This window comes from Antechinus flavipes, chromosome 3 (assembly GCF_016432865.1).
Source record: "Antechinus flavipes isolate AdamAnt ecotype Samford, QLD, Australia chromosome 3, AdamAnt_v2, whole genome shotgun sequence".
Taxonomy (NCBI): domain Eukaryota; kingdom Metazoa; phylum Chordata; class Mammalia; order Dasyuromorphia; family Dasyuridae; genus Antechinus; species Antechinus flavipes.
This window is the reverse complement of record NC_067400.1, coordinates 431,480,413-431,496,017: the sequence shown is the minus strand read 5'-3', so window position 1 is coordinate 431,496,017 and position 15,605 is coordinate 431,480,413. Positions and strand designations below refer to the sequence as shown.

Sequence of the window (15,605 nt, the reverse complement as noted above, 5' to 3'; positions counted from 1 at the left end):
CAAAATATACATAATGATGGACCAAATTTTGGGGTTGTCCAACTAGCTGCATATCATAGTTTGGAAGAAGAGACATTATCTATGCACCTTTTTTTTTTCATATGTGGATAATTGGATTGTATTCCTGTAATGACCACGTATTTAAAATCAGCTGGAGTCAGGAATTCAGGTTAAGGGAAAAATTTTCAATATTTATTGAAGTGAAGAGGTGAATAAGGATTGCGATAGCAAATATAGGCAAGAAAGATTGCGATAGCAAATATAGGCAGTTGCGACAGGAAGCCAGCTAACAGAGAGAGACACGAGCTGAGCCAACCGTGGCAATGGCAATCCCAAAAGTCTCTCCTCCCCTTCCTTTTCCACTCCCCCACCTCCACCCACCAAAATCGTCATTTCCTATACAACACATCAGGACTTGCACAAAGAGTGGATGGGGGCCATTCTTTCTCCAAGCTTATATATTAATAGAGTATGGTCCAATTAATATTTAGCCTCATGTGCTTGGGACCTCAGTGCATCAACTCAAGCCTCAGCCCATTACATATTCCTTTGAATGATTATAGATCATTAATTAATTGTACCCATTAAGTAAGTTCTGTCGTGTTCCAGGACTTGATGAGATCAGCATGATATCATTTGAAATCAAGAGCACTGGAGAAACTTACCATCTCTAGAAGAGTTTCTTAACCTAGGGTACATTTTAGAGAATCTATGAATTTGGCTGGAAACATTATGTCTTTAGTTCAATAAGATCGATTTCCTTTGTAATACTATGTATTTTATTTTATGCATTTTAAAATACTATTCTGAAAAAAAAAAACTTTCTATAGATGTCAGCATAATGCCAAAGGAGTCCATGATAAAAAGTTAATAACTCCTGATCTACAGGGAGTTTCTTTTTTATTTGGACCCTGCACTAGACATCCTCCATAGTAGTGATAAACATGAGTATATGTCTCTTTTATTTCTGCTTTTCACAAAAAAGTGCATGTCTCTTTTAAGCTTTAAGTTGCTTGATAAATTCCCAACAAATCTGTATCTACTTCATTGTCTTTAGAAGACACTATTGTTTCTTATACCACTCCTAGAGAAGTGGTAACCATATAGAATCAGCATTTATCAAGAAGAAATTGTGCCAGTTTCACTACTTTTAATTTTTTGATAAATTTTCTAGACTGTAATGTCATTGACAACATTTCTTTTGATTATAGTAAAAGATTGGATCAAGTTTCTTGTAATAAACTTTATTGACAAGACATACAGAGTAGATCACTGATTACAACCTGTGAGTAATGGATCTCTGAAGTATCTTGGTTATTGTTAGGAGACTTTGAAAAGACCTCCTGCCTGTTCCACAGCCCCCTGGCACTACTATTTGATTTTTAATTTCAAGAAATAAAATGCAAAAGGAATCATTTGGGTGATTAATGAATCAAATCAATTAAATAATCATACATTTTGGAGTACTAAATATTTTGCACATATAGTATTATAGTACTAGTTTTCAAATACATACCATTGTGATTAATAAAACAAAATTTTTTTAAAAAGCATTATGAAATTTATCATGTCTCTAGCACATTTTATTAACATTTAGGAATTTGTTAATAATTAGGAGAAATGTTTTTGAGAGTAGAAACTATCCTCAGATTCAAAAAGGTTGAGAAACACGTGATTATAAAATAGTATAGTTAGGTATGTTCAGAATGGGTTAAGTGAGTAGACCCAAAAAGCAGTCTTTGGAAACTTGATGTAAACTTAGGATGTTATCTAAGAAAAGTGTCTTAGGAACTTTCTCTAACTTACTTAATATTTTAAAAAATGAGTTACTTGAATAAACATAGATGATGTATTTATCATGTGTAGAAGGCACAAAGTTGAGAGGAATGGCTAACACAATAGATGCCAGGGCTTTAGGGTTAAAAAATAACAGTTAAATAATGGGTCCAATTTGATAAGATACAATTTAATAAATTTCCTATACTTGGATTAAAAAAATCATCTACAAAGAAACAAACAATTTTAACTGCCTCTTATATGCCAAGTGTTGTGCCAAAAGCTTTAAAGATATTATCTTATTTGATCATTACAATAATTCTGTGAAGTAGGTTATTATTATTTTCATTGTACAGTTGAGGAAATTGAGGTAGATAGAGGTTAAATGACAGTAGCACAGAAGAAGATCTAGGAAGTGTCTGAAGTCAGGTTTGATCTTATGTCTTTGACTCTGCCCACCAACAATACAGGATAAGGGAGTGTATGTGAAAGTATATAAAAAAAAGAGTGGGAGTCTTAGACTCAATGAATTAATAGTGTGACATGGCAACTACATTCCAGACTATATTACATGAGGCTTATTGTGTAGAATAAGAGAAGACATAATCTTACTTTAATCTATCCTAATCGGATCATGTAAGGTATATTGTCTTTAATTTAGGTGCTTTATTTAAGGAGAGTATTCTGAGTGTTGGGCTTAGAATAAGGACAATTTTGGAATTAAGTTGTCATCTAATATAGTTATTATTCCAAATTCTACCACTGATACTTACTAGCTGTGTGACCATGAATAAGATACTTAATTTTTCTGGGTGCTTTTGACAAATCATATGATTAATATTGATGAAAAATATTTCTCTACCTTGGCTATTAAACATACTTCAATACTGATACTTGTATCAGTGATATGAAAGAGTCACAGGATCAGAAAATATTAGATTTAGAAGGGAACTTGGAGATCATGAAATTGTCTTGTCTAATAGTCTCATTCACTGATAATGAAACCAAGGCTTAGAATGATGACCTGGTCTAAAATTATTTGGTCAGTAACTAGTAGAGGGTGAGTTTAGACCCAGGTGTTCTGATTAAAATTGAAATTTTTTTTTTACTTGATAAAATATTTTTTAACTTGAAGACATTGTCTTTTGTGGAACTGTGAATTATTCACTCATAACTGAGGGGAAGTGAATTTATCAATATAATAGATAATAGAAATTTTGAACAATTAAAAGAGGGTGTTTTAAGTATATTTTTAAACTTAATTATTATTATTTCCTTTGGGAAAAATGGCAATAGAAGAAGAACTTTCAGGTATTCTGATTGCTTTCTTCAGCCAGAAAATGAACAAATTTCTTTTTTCTGGGATTTCTACTCCTGAAGCTGGGAGGAAGAGAAAAACCAGTTTCATCTACTTTTCACTACCTTGAATACAATAATTTTTGTTGCTCCAAATGACAGAGCATTTATTAAATACTTAGCTAGATACTGAGGAGATAGCTATATATAGGCCCTGATCTTAAGGAGCTTACAATCTAAGGAGAGGTTTATTGGGGTAGAAAAGGATAAAATTATAGTTTTTGTAAGAAATTCAGATAAAGTGCTAAAATAAAGTCCTCTTAAGTTGTGGTGGTATTGAGGCTTTTCATATAAAAATATATTAAAGTTGCTACTAGTTAAATTAACTTTAGATATACTTCTCATTCAAAACTTAATCAGTTAATGTTTTAATTTTTAAAAAAAAGATCCCTTCATTTTATTGTCCCTTTTCCCCACATATGATGTATATAACCTTATAAAGACACAATCAGCTTTGTCCTGCCCAAGTTATGTAGTCCTTTTCTCCTTTTTGGGGATTGGGGAGATGTGGGATACCACAAGACACCAAGCACATTGAAATCCAAGCCTGTTAAGTCATGGAATGAGCATGATAGTGCCATGCATATATCTTTCACCTTAGTAGTTTAAAGGAACAACTGGGAATACCAAAACTGCCTCATCAAGATAAAAATACTGATGAAAGACCATTCCCATTCTTTGGCCTTACACATATAAATAGCTGTGAAGAACAGGATAAAAGTTTTACATCAATTAAACACAAACAGGAATAAAAGTCTGACATGAGAATCTCGAAAACTCTCAAATGAAATCATCAAAGGATTTAAATTCTTCAGAATTAAAATAGTAATCATAAATGTGGACTCATGTTAAAAATCATGGCCTAGAAATTTTATATACATAAGTTGTGAAATAATTTGGCAAAAATTTAATTTTTTCACACTCTCATTCTAAGGAACTTACCTAGAATAGCCACGACAATGTCATCTTTGAGGATTTCAATAGAACCTCTGGATAGGAAGTAAAGTGCAGTGAGGACATCCCCGCAGTGAACTAGGGTGTCTCCTGGAGGTGCATGTGTTGTTTTAAACTTCATAGCCAAAGCTCGGAGGCAACCTTTACTAGCCCCCCGAAAAGCTTTGCAGTTCTGAAGTAAAGTCTGATTGAGATGCAGGCATATGTCAGCTTGTAGACACTCTGGAAACCCCTTTAGAACCTGAAGGGGGAAAATGTAAATAGTTTCACACTACCAGTATATAGACAATCTTGATCTGCACAAACTATAATCCATGCCCAAGAGGACATATAATTGTAATAATAGTGTCAATTGGGAAGTTGTTGGGAATATTTTTATTTTGTTGTGGTTAAGAAATGTTTAGTTTTCAGAATGTGCAAAATTTTTACTCAAATATTTGTTCTCTGAATTAATTTCGGGCATTCAGACTGAACACAAATGTCTCATTAAATTGTAATGTTTACAAAGTTTTACTGTTCATTTCTTGTCATGCAGCATCATATTCTATACAAATATAATTAAATATAACAATTAATCAGATACAACTAATGAAAGGCAATACAACCAGAAAGGTAATCACCTTTCAGAAGGCATCTTAAGTGTCAATTTGGAACTGCCATTGTTGATCCATATATTAGTTATAATTAACAGAATTTTTGCTCTGGAAATAACCTTGGTATTTGTAAATGTCATATACTGCAGAGAATTCAGAACAGTACCCAGAATATTTATGAATTGGTTTGCACATTTTTAATATTAAGTATTTTGAATTGGCATTAAAAACAGAGAAAGGGAAGGAGAAAAGGAAGCATGCTTTGAAACTCTTGAGTGTGGGTTAGTTTTTAAAAATGGATACTATGTCATCGTTAATAATGCACATATAATGTAGGGTGGGTGCTACAGCTTTGCCATTCACTTTGTAATTAGTCGTGACCAGGAGGGACAGATTAAACATTACATTTGAACAAATATGATTTTATTCATACTGAGTCAAATTTCATATAGTTTACAAAAATAAAGTCAAATTTCTGCAAAATAGAACTAATTTCCAGCCAACTCCTGATTATCTGTTCATGTGTTATTTACCTTGCAGTTTATTGCTGAAAAATTCAATTTGTGTTATTTTTCCTAATACTATGAGATGCTGCCTCCTGTTATCAGCATTTACCTCTCTGTATATACATACACATATGTATGTAAGTACGTACATATATATATGTAATTGTTGATTACAAACTAATATTAAAGCTAGCTTATATAGAACTAGGTTATGAAGTGAAAAATTCTGGAAGAACATGAGTAATCTAATGCAGGAGGAAAAGATTGGCTTTTGGGATTTGAGGGCAAATTACTTGGTTGTTGGTTTTTCTTGTTTTCTTGTTTTTGTTGACACTGTCCCTTGTATCACTGCAGATAATCATGAGTTGACTGTGCAATCAATTCATATGATATGTATGTTTGCCAAACTATCAATAACTATATTTAGATAAATTTTGTATGAGGCACTATTTTAATTAAAATTTAAAGAAATCTTTAAGAAGTAAGTGAGAATACTTTTACATGAAACTATTGAATTGAATAGTTTGAGGATGGTTCCTTTTTGAAGGACGGGGCATCTAATTGGCTGAGCTGAGACTTAGATTGGCCACTCAAGAACTAAAATACTACATCAACTCTTTTTTGATCTGGTAGATTTTCCTTTTCATAGAGGCCTTCTCACAGGCTATCAAAATAGGAAGCATTGGCAAAATGTAGCCCAGATAAGTTGAATATAAAATCTCTGATTGATATTGTTAATATATTCTATTTTCATTATCATTTATTTTCCTAGAAAGAAATTTAAGTTCATAGTTTAACCAGGGCTCTGTGCTTCAGTTTCTCCAGCAGTAAAATGAAAATAAGTCCTAATTTATTTAGCCGATGGTTACTGTGCAGATGACTCTATTTTATATGTTAAATGTGATGGGTTATTCTTGAAAGAAATAGTGGCCTTAAAAGTACAAAATATGTTAAGTATTATGGCTCTAATAATACCTAGAGCCATATGACTATAAGTATAGGTCATTTGGTTATATAAACTCACGAGGGGAGGGTAAAAAATTAGTAGCAATTCGATAATGTGATTTACCCCATTGTAATAAATATAAGAGATTCTGCAGAGGTAAAAATCATATTTCCTTCTTTCAGTCAGTGACAACCCTATTCAAGCTTGGAAAGTAGGTGAAATATGTCTTTGGAGTCCTTGCTAGGTCCCTTTCCCCATCTTGGTAGTATTCCTACAGCAGCTAGTTAAGTTAATTTGTCTCTGGTGTGTCTCTAACAAATTCATTCACAGAAGTATGAATTATAAATAGGTCTAAACTTTTTTTTTAATAACTTTTTATTGATAGAACCCATGCCAGGGTAATTTTTTTTTTACAGCATTATCCCTTGCATTCACTTCTGTTCCGATTTAAACTTTTTTCTTTCTAAGTGTTTGCATATTAAAGGGAAGAAAAGGAGAAACATTGGAATTAAGAATTAGAAATAGAAATAATAGAAATGTAAGCACCCATATGGAGATGGAAACGAATTTTCAAATATATAATCCCATGTAATTCTTTTAGCAGTTTGAATTAGGCAGGACAAATCTTATTATTCTCATTTTACAGATGAGGAAACTGGGTTTTAGGGACTTGTCCAAAGTAATGAAATAGTGGAGCTGGGTTTGGAACCTGTCTCACTTTGTTATTGTCAGTAGTACAATCATCCACACCTACTTTGAAAGAGTTATGAGGAAAAAATCTATCCACATCCAGAGAAGCAACTGACAAATTTGAATGTAGATTGAAGCATTCTCTATTACTCTCTCTCTCTCTCTCTCTCTCTCTCTCTCTCTCTCTCTCTCTCTCTTCTCTCTCTCTCTCTGTCTCTGTCTCTCTTTCTCTTTCACTTAATTTTTTTATTGTAGCTTTTTGTTTACAAGATATATGCATGGGTAAATTTTCAGCATTGACCCTTGCAAAACCTTCTGTTCCAACTTTTCCTCTTCTTCCCTCCACCCCCTCCCCTAGATGGCAGGTAGACCAATACATATTAAATATGTTAAAGTGTATGTTTAACTTAATTTTTCTTGAGAGTTTTTATTTTTATTAGGGTAGGAGATCTATATTTTCTTCACAACTTGATTTTTATGGAAATGTTTTGCTTAACTTCACAAATCGTTTCTTACTTGTGAGTGGGGATAAGGGAAAGAATTTAAAACTCAAAAAATTTAAAAACAAATGTAAGTAAATTGTTTTGAATGTAAACTGGGGGAGATATTAAATAAATACATAAATAACAAAAACAAACAAACAAAAAAAGAACCTGTCTTAGAACAACTCTAGTTCTTTTCCTACCACAACATATTGTAGAAGAAGCAAAGGTGAGAAACTAGTTCTTTATTCTCTAGGAAGGGTTTACCATGTAGGAAAGGGATCAAACAAAATGTTTAAAAACATATCTTGATTTGGGGATTAGATAACTTTTTGAAAAGCTACAGTATGTATGAATCACTTCAGTAGCTTAAATGATATTTCATGAATCCTAGAAAAAGTATTAATGAGATTTGATGGTATGCTTTTTATTATGCAAATGACAGCCCCTAAATTTGTTTTGTAAGTTTGGATTTTCATTTTTTTTTTCTTTATCCTGAGCCCAAGACACTGTGAAAAATAGTTTTAAAATTACTATCAATAATAGTTATAATGACTAAAACCTCAAGAAGGAAGAATAAGAAGGAAGTGTTTTATTTAAGATAAATTACAAGAGAAGAATTCATTCTTTTTTTTTTTTCCTTTAAAAAAAAGTCTCTGGAACTAAATTCTTACATTAAAAGTTCTTACATTATACTAAAAATTTTTTACATTACATTAAATATTGTACCTACAATACCTTTAAACAACTTTAGAAAAAAAATGCAACTAACTCATTTCAAATGCCATTTGGGGGAATCAGGACCCATTTGGACTATATAATTTTTAAAAATTCTATGATGATACCTTTTTAGACTAATAGGGAAAGTGGTCTTGTTCTTCCTAACTGTACTTGCTTGATATCTTTCATACTAAATCTTCTAGAATGCCTATGCCAATCTCACTTTGTTACATCCTTTAAAGAAGATTTTTGTTTCACATCTAATGAGAAGCTGGATATTTTATTGATTGCTTGAGAAGATAGAAGGATTCCCTTGATGTTGATACTGGCCATTTTTACACATGGTAAGTATGTTGTGCCATTTGTTTCAAACAATTTTTTCCTAGTCTTTATCCTTCTTAACATAGCTCAAATGAAGGTTTTTAAAAAAGTACAAGTTATATATTCTAAACTAGTTTATTTGGGCACAATAGCCTAAATGTTTCAAATTGTCAGTTTTAAAATTCTCATCCAGGGTTATCCATTTTTTTCTTTGTGTTTTGTTTGGTTTTTGTTAAGGCAAGTCTGATAAAGCCTATAGACTTCTGCTCAGAATAATGTTTTAAAATAATTTAAGGAAATACTAAATTTCAGAAAAATGTTAGTAAAAAAATTAATTTTTTCCTCATTCAAGTTTATGAACTCCATGTAATCTATTCCTGGAGGGGTCTATCTCTTTTAGACTACTAAAACTTTTCTAAGAAAGAAGTGGGATAAAAAATGAAAGAAAAGTTGGAGCTAAATAGAAAGAAGTAAGGAAATAGGAAGTACATTTAATACTAGGCCCTAACAAAAAACAAAGAAACAAATCAAAACCAAAAACAAAGCAATATTTAAATTAAAACCTTGGAATATTTAATTCGTGTTAGTGACATTTTTTAAAAAAAGATGTCTAATTTCTTTCTTTTTCCTATCCTTCCTATTTTCAGATTCACTTTCTTTGCTGAAATCCCCTGTTTAGTTCTAGTTGTATAGTAAATTTTCTCTAGGGGTTAGTAGTAGAAATTGGATATTTCTTTCAAGGGCAGATTTTTTTTTTTGGCAGAAAAACATATATTAAATAACCTTAATATTGTCACTGCATTTCAATATAAATTAGAAATATGAAACAAAATGATCCCTGGGTCACATATGGGCAGCAACATGCCCATATGGGACTGAACCAGATTACAGAGTAAATGGGAAATACTTAGCAAACTAAATAAAAATATAGTAAAATATGTCACATTTAAAACTAATGGCCTGCAGGGATGCTTATGTATGGATTAATGGCCTCGGTTTCTATTTGGGCTTGCCACCTATGCTCCAAATATCCTTTTTTCTTTTTATTTATTTATTTATTTATTTTCAATCCCAGTCAATTCTATTTAAATGCCTTGCTGGACCAAGGAAAGTTATAGCTACATCTACTTGTCTGTTACATATCCTCAAGTTTTCTTCTATCATCTTTCCTTATTAAAATAAAAAAAAATACATTTATATAAAAAGAAATAACATTCTATTTTTCAAATGGGAAAATTGAACAAAAGCTTCTAATAGCTGCTTTAGAGATCAATAATAAATACCTAATTACCTTTAATTTTTTGTTTTGTTTTGTTTTGTTTGGACATCTCATTTCACTGATATAAGAAATTCCCACTGTAGAAATTCCCTCTAATTAAACAGATAAATTGCTGCTTGATAACTTAGATTTTAAGAAAGCTACCTAAAAGCAAGGAGAGAATAAATAGCTTGCCCATAGTCCCAAAGTGAGGACTTCATGTTTCTATTGCTATCCTTTCTTACTGTGTTATGCTGCCTTTTAATCTTAGAATAACTACAATGAAAACATTTTCAGAGCTATTAAAATGTTCAAAGCAAAGCATCTCATTTTGTAAGATATTGACAAACTCTCCAAAGAGTGAAACTCCCTTAGACTTGATTTACAAAAGTTTTTTTTGGTTCATTTATTTTGTTTGAGGCAGGTGGCTAAACATTATTAAACTCAAGTAAATTTTTAGTGTATATTTATAAGCCTGGCACAAATTTCTCTATGCCTCTATATGTTAAATACACAGACAGATGTGGTAGATTTTTGTACTAATATTTATTATGCTGTGTTAAAGCTATTTTAGCACTTGATATAATTTTAAACTCTTCTGAAGAGGCTACTTTAAATGGTAATCTACAATAACAATGTAGTTTAACCTTTCCTAATCTAATTTCATATTCTCAAATAAATCTACTTGCTACATATATAGCTTTTTCAAGCCACATGCTTTGTTAAATAAAAGAATTGAGTTTTGTGATTTCTAAAGTTTTTCTAGTTCTAATTTGAGGATACTATCATCCTATGGCCTGTGATTGTAGGAACATAGGTATTCTGATGAATGATGATGCTCACAGTCCATGTAGCTTTTAACACCTTGTGAGACTCTCATCTATGCACTCCTATAAATTGGCCATGGAGGATCTGGGGAATGGGGAGAAATTCAAGTTTCTTATTTTCTCTGGATATTTCAGTGGGGCATACTGACACCAATCTAAAATTTTGTAAATGTGAGATTCATTCTCTTTCCCTTTACTTGAAACACATCAAGGTATTTTACTTTTTCAAAATCAAGCTCTGAGTTATAAATTAAATGAGTACTTTAAATTTAATTTGAAATATTTCTATGCTCACAAATAAGAAATCTACCAAGTTTAATAATATATTGGGAAATTACAAAGGCCATAATATTAAAATAAATTTAAGAAAGAAGTCAAATATAACTTCTTAAGATGAGTTTATTGTTCAGTCATTTTTTCAGTCATGTTTGTTTCTTTGTGACCCCATCTCAGGTTTTCTTGGCAAAAATACTAGAATAGGTCCCCATTTTCTTCTCCAATTCATTTTACTGATGAAGAAAATGAGCAAATTGGGTTAAGTGATTTGCCCAGGGTTACATAACTAATAAGTGTCTAAGGCCAAATTTGAACTCAGAAAGATAAGTCTTTTTTACTCAAAGTGTGGCACTTTATCTATTGTATCACCTAGCTGTTTGTTTTATGATGAATACTCTCTCATAAATCTTCAAAGAAGCTATATAAAGAAAATTAAAATATGAAAAATGGATAATGTCTATTAGCTTTTTAGAAGTAAGCATTAATCAAATGTGATGAGGTATCAGTTGTTAGCTTTATTTAATTGATTATCATTAACTTCATGATGACTAAATGTTATTAAATATATACTTATTATGTATTGAATTATGCCATAATTTAAAATGTGATAATTAATATTAATTACTACCTTAAAAAAGAATTCTTTCATCAATAATTTTTAAAAGACCTATGTTAATTTTTATTTTTCTGCAATATATCTGAAACATTTCAGTTACAGTGCCTTTATTATTCATTAATATTCAACTGATAATGTTTTATATGACATATTAAATGTTACTATGTATATTCTTATAGTATAATATATATCATGTAACCTTAAGATACTATTTAAAATAATTCTTTACTGTAGATTTTTAACTGGCCTATTTTAAGGTCCAATGAAATTCTAGAACTGAATTTATAAAGACAAGTTGTAATAATAACCAGGTGTGATAAATTCATTAACTAGATTTTTTTTTTAGCTTGTTAGTATTATGATAACTTTTATATCCCTATTCATGTTATTTTTTATGCCAAACATACCTCATAAATGCATCAATGCTTATTTTAATTTATTATTCAGTTACATATAATCAAATTTTTTTTCCTTATTTACCAGTATTTAATGATCACATTTTAGAACATGGAAGTGGCCAATTGTGATTTTAATTTTTTTGGTATTACTTTCTCTTAATTAAATATACTATGGGATAGACTATATAGAGTGTCTCAAAAGTTTTAGTGCAATTTTAAGCTATTAAAGATGAGCTTGGAATAGTATATGTAGAGTATCCTAAAACTTAGCACAGTTTTAAGTTAATAAAGCATACAAGAAGAAATTAAATATTAGTTTAGAATATACAGGGTGTTTTAAAAGTCTTAGTGAAATTTTAAAGCTTTAGTAGCTTTAAACTACACTAAGACTTTTGAGATACTTTCTATATTAAGAATTCTGTTACTAGATCTTTATTATAGCTTTATTTTAGAGTTCTAAAATATGGGACCTTCTGATAGGTAAAATTTCTTTACAATGAAGTTTCTTTGATATTTCTGGGTCTAAACCACCTTAAAAGGCATAAAGATGGAGAGTGTGAGTAGATCCTATTTTACAGCAAATGCTATTATAATGAGTTTTTTTTTTTTTTTTTTTTAGTGATTGCTACTATTCTTTCCACTTTAGCTATAATTAAATTATAGCTTTTAATCCAAATATCTACTCTTTGCTTAAAGATAATAACTTTACATGGTTATTTATGAAAAAAATATTTTATAAACTGGAAAGTGCTATATAAATGTGAGTTATTATAATCATCACTATCATCTTTATGGTCAGCATGGCAGAGAGAAAATGCAAAGAATTTGAGGACATGAGTTTGAATGCTGACTTTGCTAGCTGAGTGATATTGAACCAAGTTCTTTTATTTGCTTGGGCCTCAATTTATCAAATCTTATTTTATTTATTAAAATTTATACAATTTTAATTTAATTTATTAATTTGTAAAATGAGGGGGTTAGACCAGATTATTTCTAGAGTCCCTGTAAGTTATAGCTTTCTGTGTTTCTGAGGGAAAGCTCTAACATTGAGGGGCATTGAGAAAATCTTCTTATAACAGATGTAATTTTAGTGGGGATTTCAGGGAATGCAGGGACATTAAGAAACAGATAACAGAGGGAGAGAATTCCAGTCATGAGGGAAAACTGGTGAAAATGCACAGAATTGAGAGGAGAGTATCATGTATAAGGATTAGTATGAAGACTAAGAAAGCTAATATTGCTGGATAGTAGAGTATGATAAATGCTGCTAAGTAAAGGACGATCAAAAACAGAGAAGGGACAACAAAAATAACATCAATACTTAACCTCCCTACCTGCCTCACCCCAATAAATATAGAAAAGAAAGGGTTGACAGGAGAATATAAAAATTTTAAAAAGAAGTGAGGCATCAGTAGGTATATATTAAAATGAAATATTTATGGACATGGGTGAGATTCCATAAGTATAAGATAGTTACTTTATTGGGTGGTTTTTTTTTAAAGAATATGGATTGCTATCTATCCATGCTTGCCTATCCTGTATCTAATGTTCTGATTTATGACTTCAATTTCTATTTCTTATCCCCAAGTTACACATTAAAAGGCCTTTCACAATGGATCATCTATGTTCTACTCATGCTATGCTTTCTTTCCATAAATTTTCTGACCATTAAATTTAAGGAAGGGACAGAGAACTGACTGACTCATTTACCGCTATATTCAGGGACTATCTGGAAGGTTTTCTGCATCACATAAAAATACTTCTGCCCTATCAAACTTTGTGTAGTATTTAAAAGATAAAAGGGATCATTTATGGAAAAGAAAGAATATTCAAAGGTCAATTATTTGCAACAAATAACTGACTTGAATATGACAAATAGTCTAGAAAATAGTAGATTAATTCCATGAAAAACTTTTTGATGACTGTGTTAACTAGAATTTCTAGGGAAATATTGTGGTTCAATAAGTACACTTAATTCTTTTGAATTAGGATTAATCAAAATATAAATTAACTTTCTCCATGCAATATTGACCCTTCTTATAATCATGTTTTTCAAATGGTAAATTCACTGACTAGTTCTTAATCTGTGACTGTGTATATGTCATTGTTATATTCTTTGATTAATTTAAAAATAAATTCTCATGTGGAATTTGGGTAGGCTAGAGTTTAATAATAACATTCTGTTCTCAATAAAATTGGCCTTGCTATAATACCAAGTTAGGATTCTCACTCATTTTAGCATCCTCTCTTAACTTAGGTCAATCAAATTACTTATATAACATAATAATTTATTTTTATATATATTATATAATTATATATTTGTTATTTATATAATATAATATAATATTTATATAATAACATAATATAAAATATATAATAATTTATTATGCTGCCTTGTACCTTGGTAAACAGACATTTAATATGTAATGGTTATTTCCTATGTCTTCAAGATAGATGAGCAGCTGTTATACTCTTAAAATATAATTATGTAGCTAAACTCAGAGCATATCCAACAGTGCTTTGGTCACATTTCTCTGTTGTCTCATTTATTTTCTAAAATTTGGGGAATCTTGAATGATCTTGATGGGGTACAGCCTGACCTTAGAATGCTTTTGTTCTAACAATCTGTCTGTCAAAGATTCTAAACTCTTCTAGCCTTAGGATCAGTGATCCTGAGGTCCTCTAACCTTAGAATGCTATTGTTCCAACAATCTATCAATGATTCTAAAGTCTTCTGGCCTTAGGATAGTCCTGCAAACATTGCTGTCAGATAGATAATCTGTTGGTCAATAATAACCAACTTCCTGAGACAGTAGTGAATAGATCAACCCTCAAACCTATTTATAAGCTATAAAATTAGTTCTGATTTCTCTTTGTCCTATAAATTTATCTTTGTTTTCCTGATTCTTTGCTAAATCCTTTTGGAATTTAGCCTAATTCAATTAGCATTATAATTACAATAAACTTTGCCCTTTGATTTGGAGATGGGCTCAAGTCTGCAAATTCTTTTGAGATATTTCATGACACCAGTATGCTCCCCCAACCTCTTGGAGTTTCCCTTTGAATCTCAATAATCTTAATATATGAATTGGAAATACTTTATAGAAAAAAGTGTTTTTCTCTAAATCAATTTAAAAAAATCTACAACTACAGGATCTTATAGTCCACATCTTTCAATACACTGTGAAATGGTAAAGATGTGGTACATTTTTGAATATTACAAATGAAATTCTGGTTTTTCCTTATTATCTAATATGAGCACTCAGGATGACTTCAATACAAGTATAGGTGAAGGATTTTTTATAAATAGGAGTATCCCAAGAAAGACTGGCAGATACTGTTCTTTTTTTACTCACTTTTTTAAATTAATAAGGTCCAGGATTTTATGCCATATCTTTGGCATTCTTCCTTTACTCAGATACCTTTCATATCAATCTCTTGATGACCTCACAATAATATTTGAATTCTAATTCTAATTTGAATTTGAATCTTCTCACTAGTCCTTTTTTTTTTTTTTTTTAACAAACCTATCTTTGTCCCTTTTAGTTCCATTTCTAACCTCTCCTTATAAAGCATATCCAGAAATGTAATATTTGTTTCAAGCATGGCGAATTGTTTTACTGCCCTCAAAGAAGAATCAAATTTTTTATTACAATTTTTGCAAATTGATTTTATTTTTGTTCTTACTTGTTTTCTTTTTCTTTTCTTTTCTTTTTTTTTTTTTTTAACCTCCTTACCTGTTCTTGGAATGACTTTATTTAGCTGAATATTTTGCTAATTCTTTAGCAATTGTTCTTTAAACTGAATTTTCATTCCATTGCTTCTTTCTGTCTTTTGAGATAGTATTCTTTATTATCATCTATCATCTTTCTTCATAATATTTTAC

The 15,605-nt window shown here is 30.5% G+C and overlaps 1 protein-coding gene across 1 annotated transcript in view; it reads right to left on the bottom strand.

Annotated features, from left to right (window-relative positions):
- KCNH7 (potassium voltage-gated channel subfamily H member 7) overlaps window positions 1–15,605 on the bottom strand; it is a 623,506-nt gene that overhangs the window by 66,596 nt on the left and 541,305 nt on the right. The window contains exon 10 of the mRNA XM_051986258.1: window positions 4,075–4,327. Coding sequence (XP_051842218.1) covers window positions 4,075–4,327 — 253 coding nt within the window. The remainder of the gene's footprint in view (window positions 1–4,074; window positions 4,328–15,605) is intronic.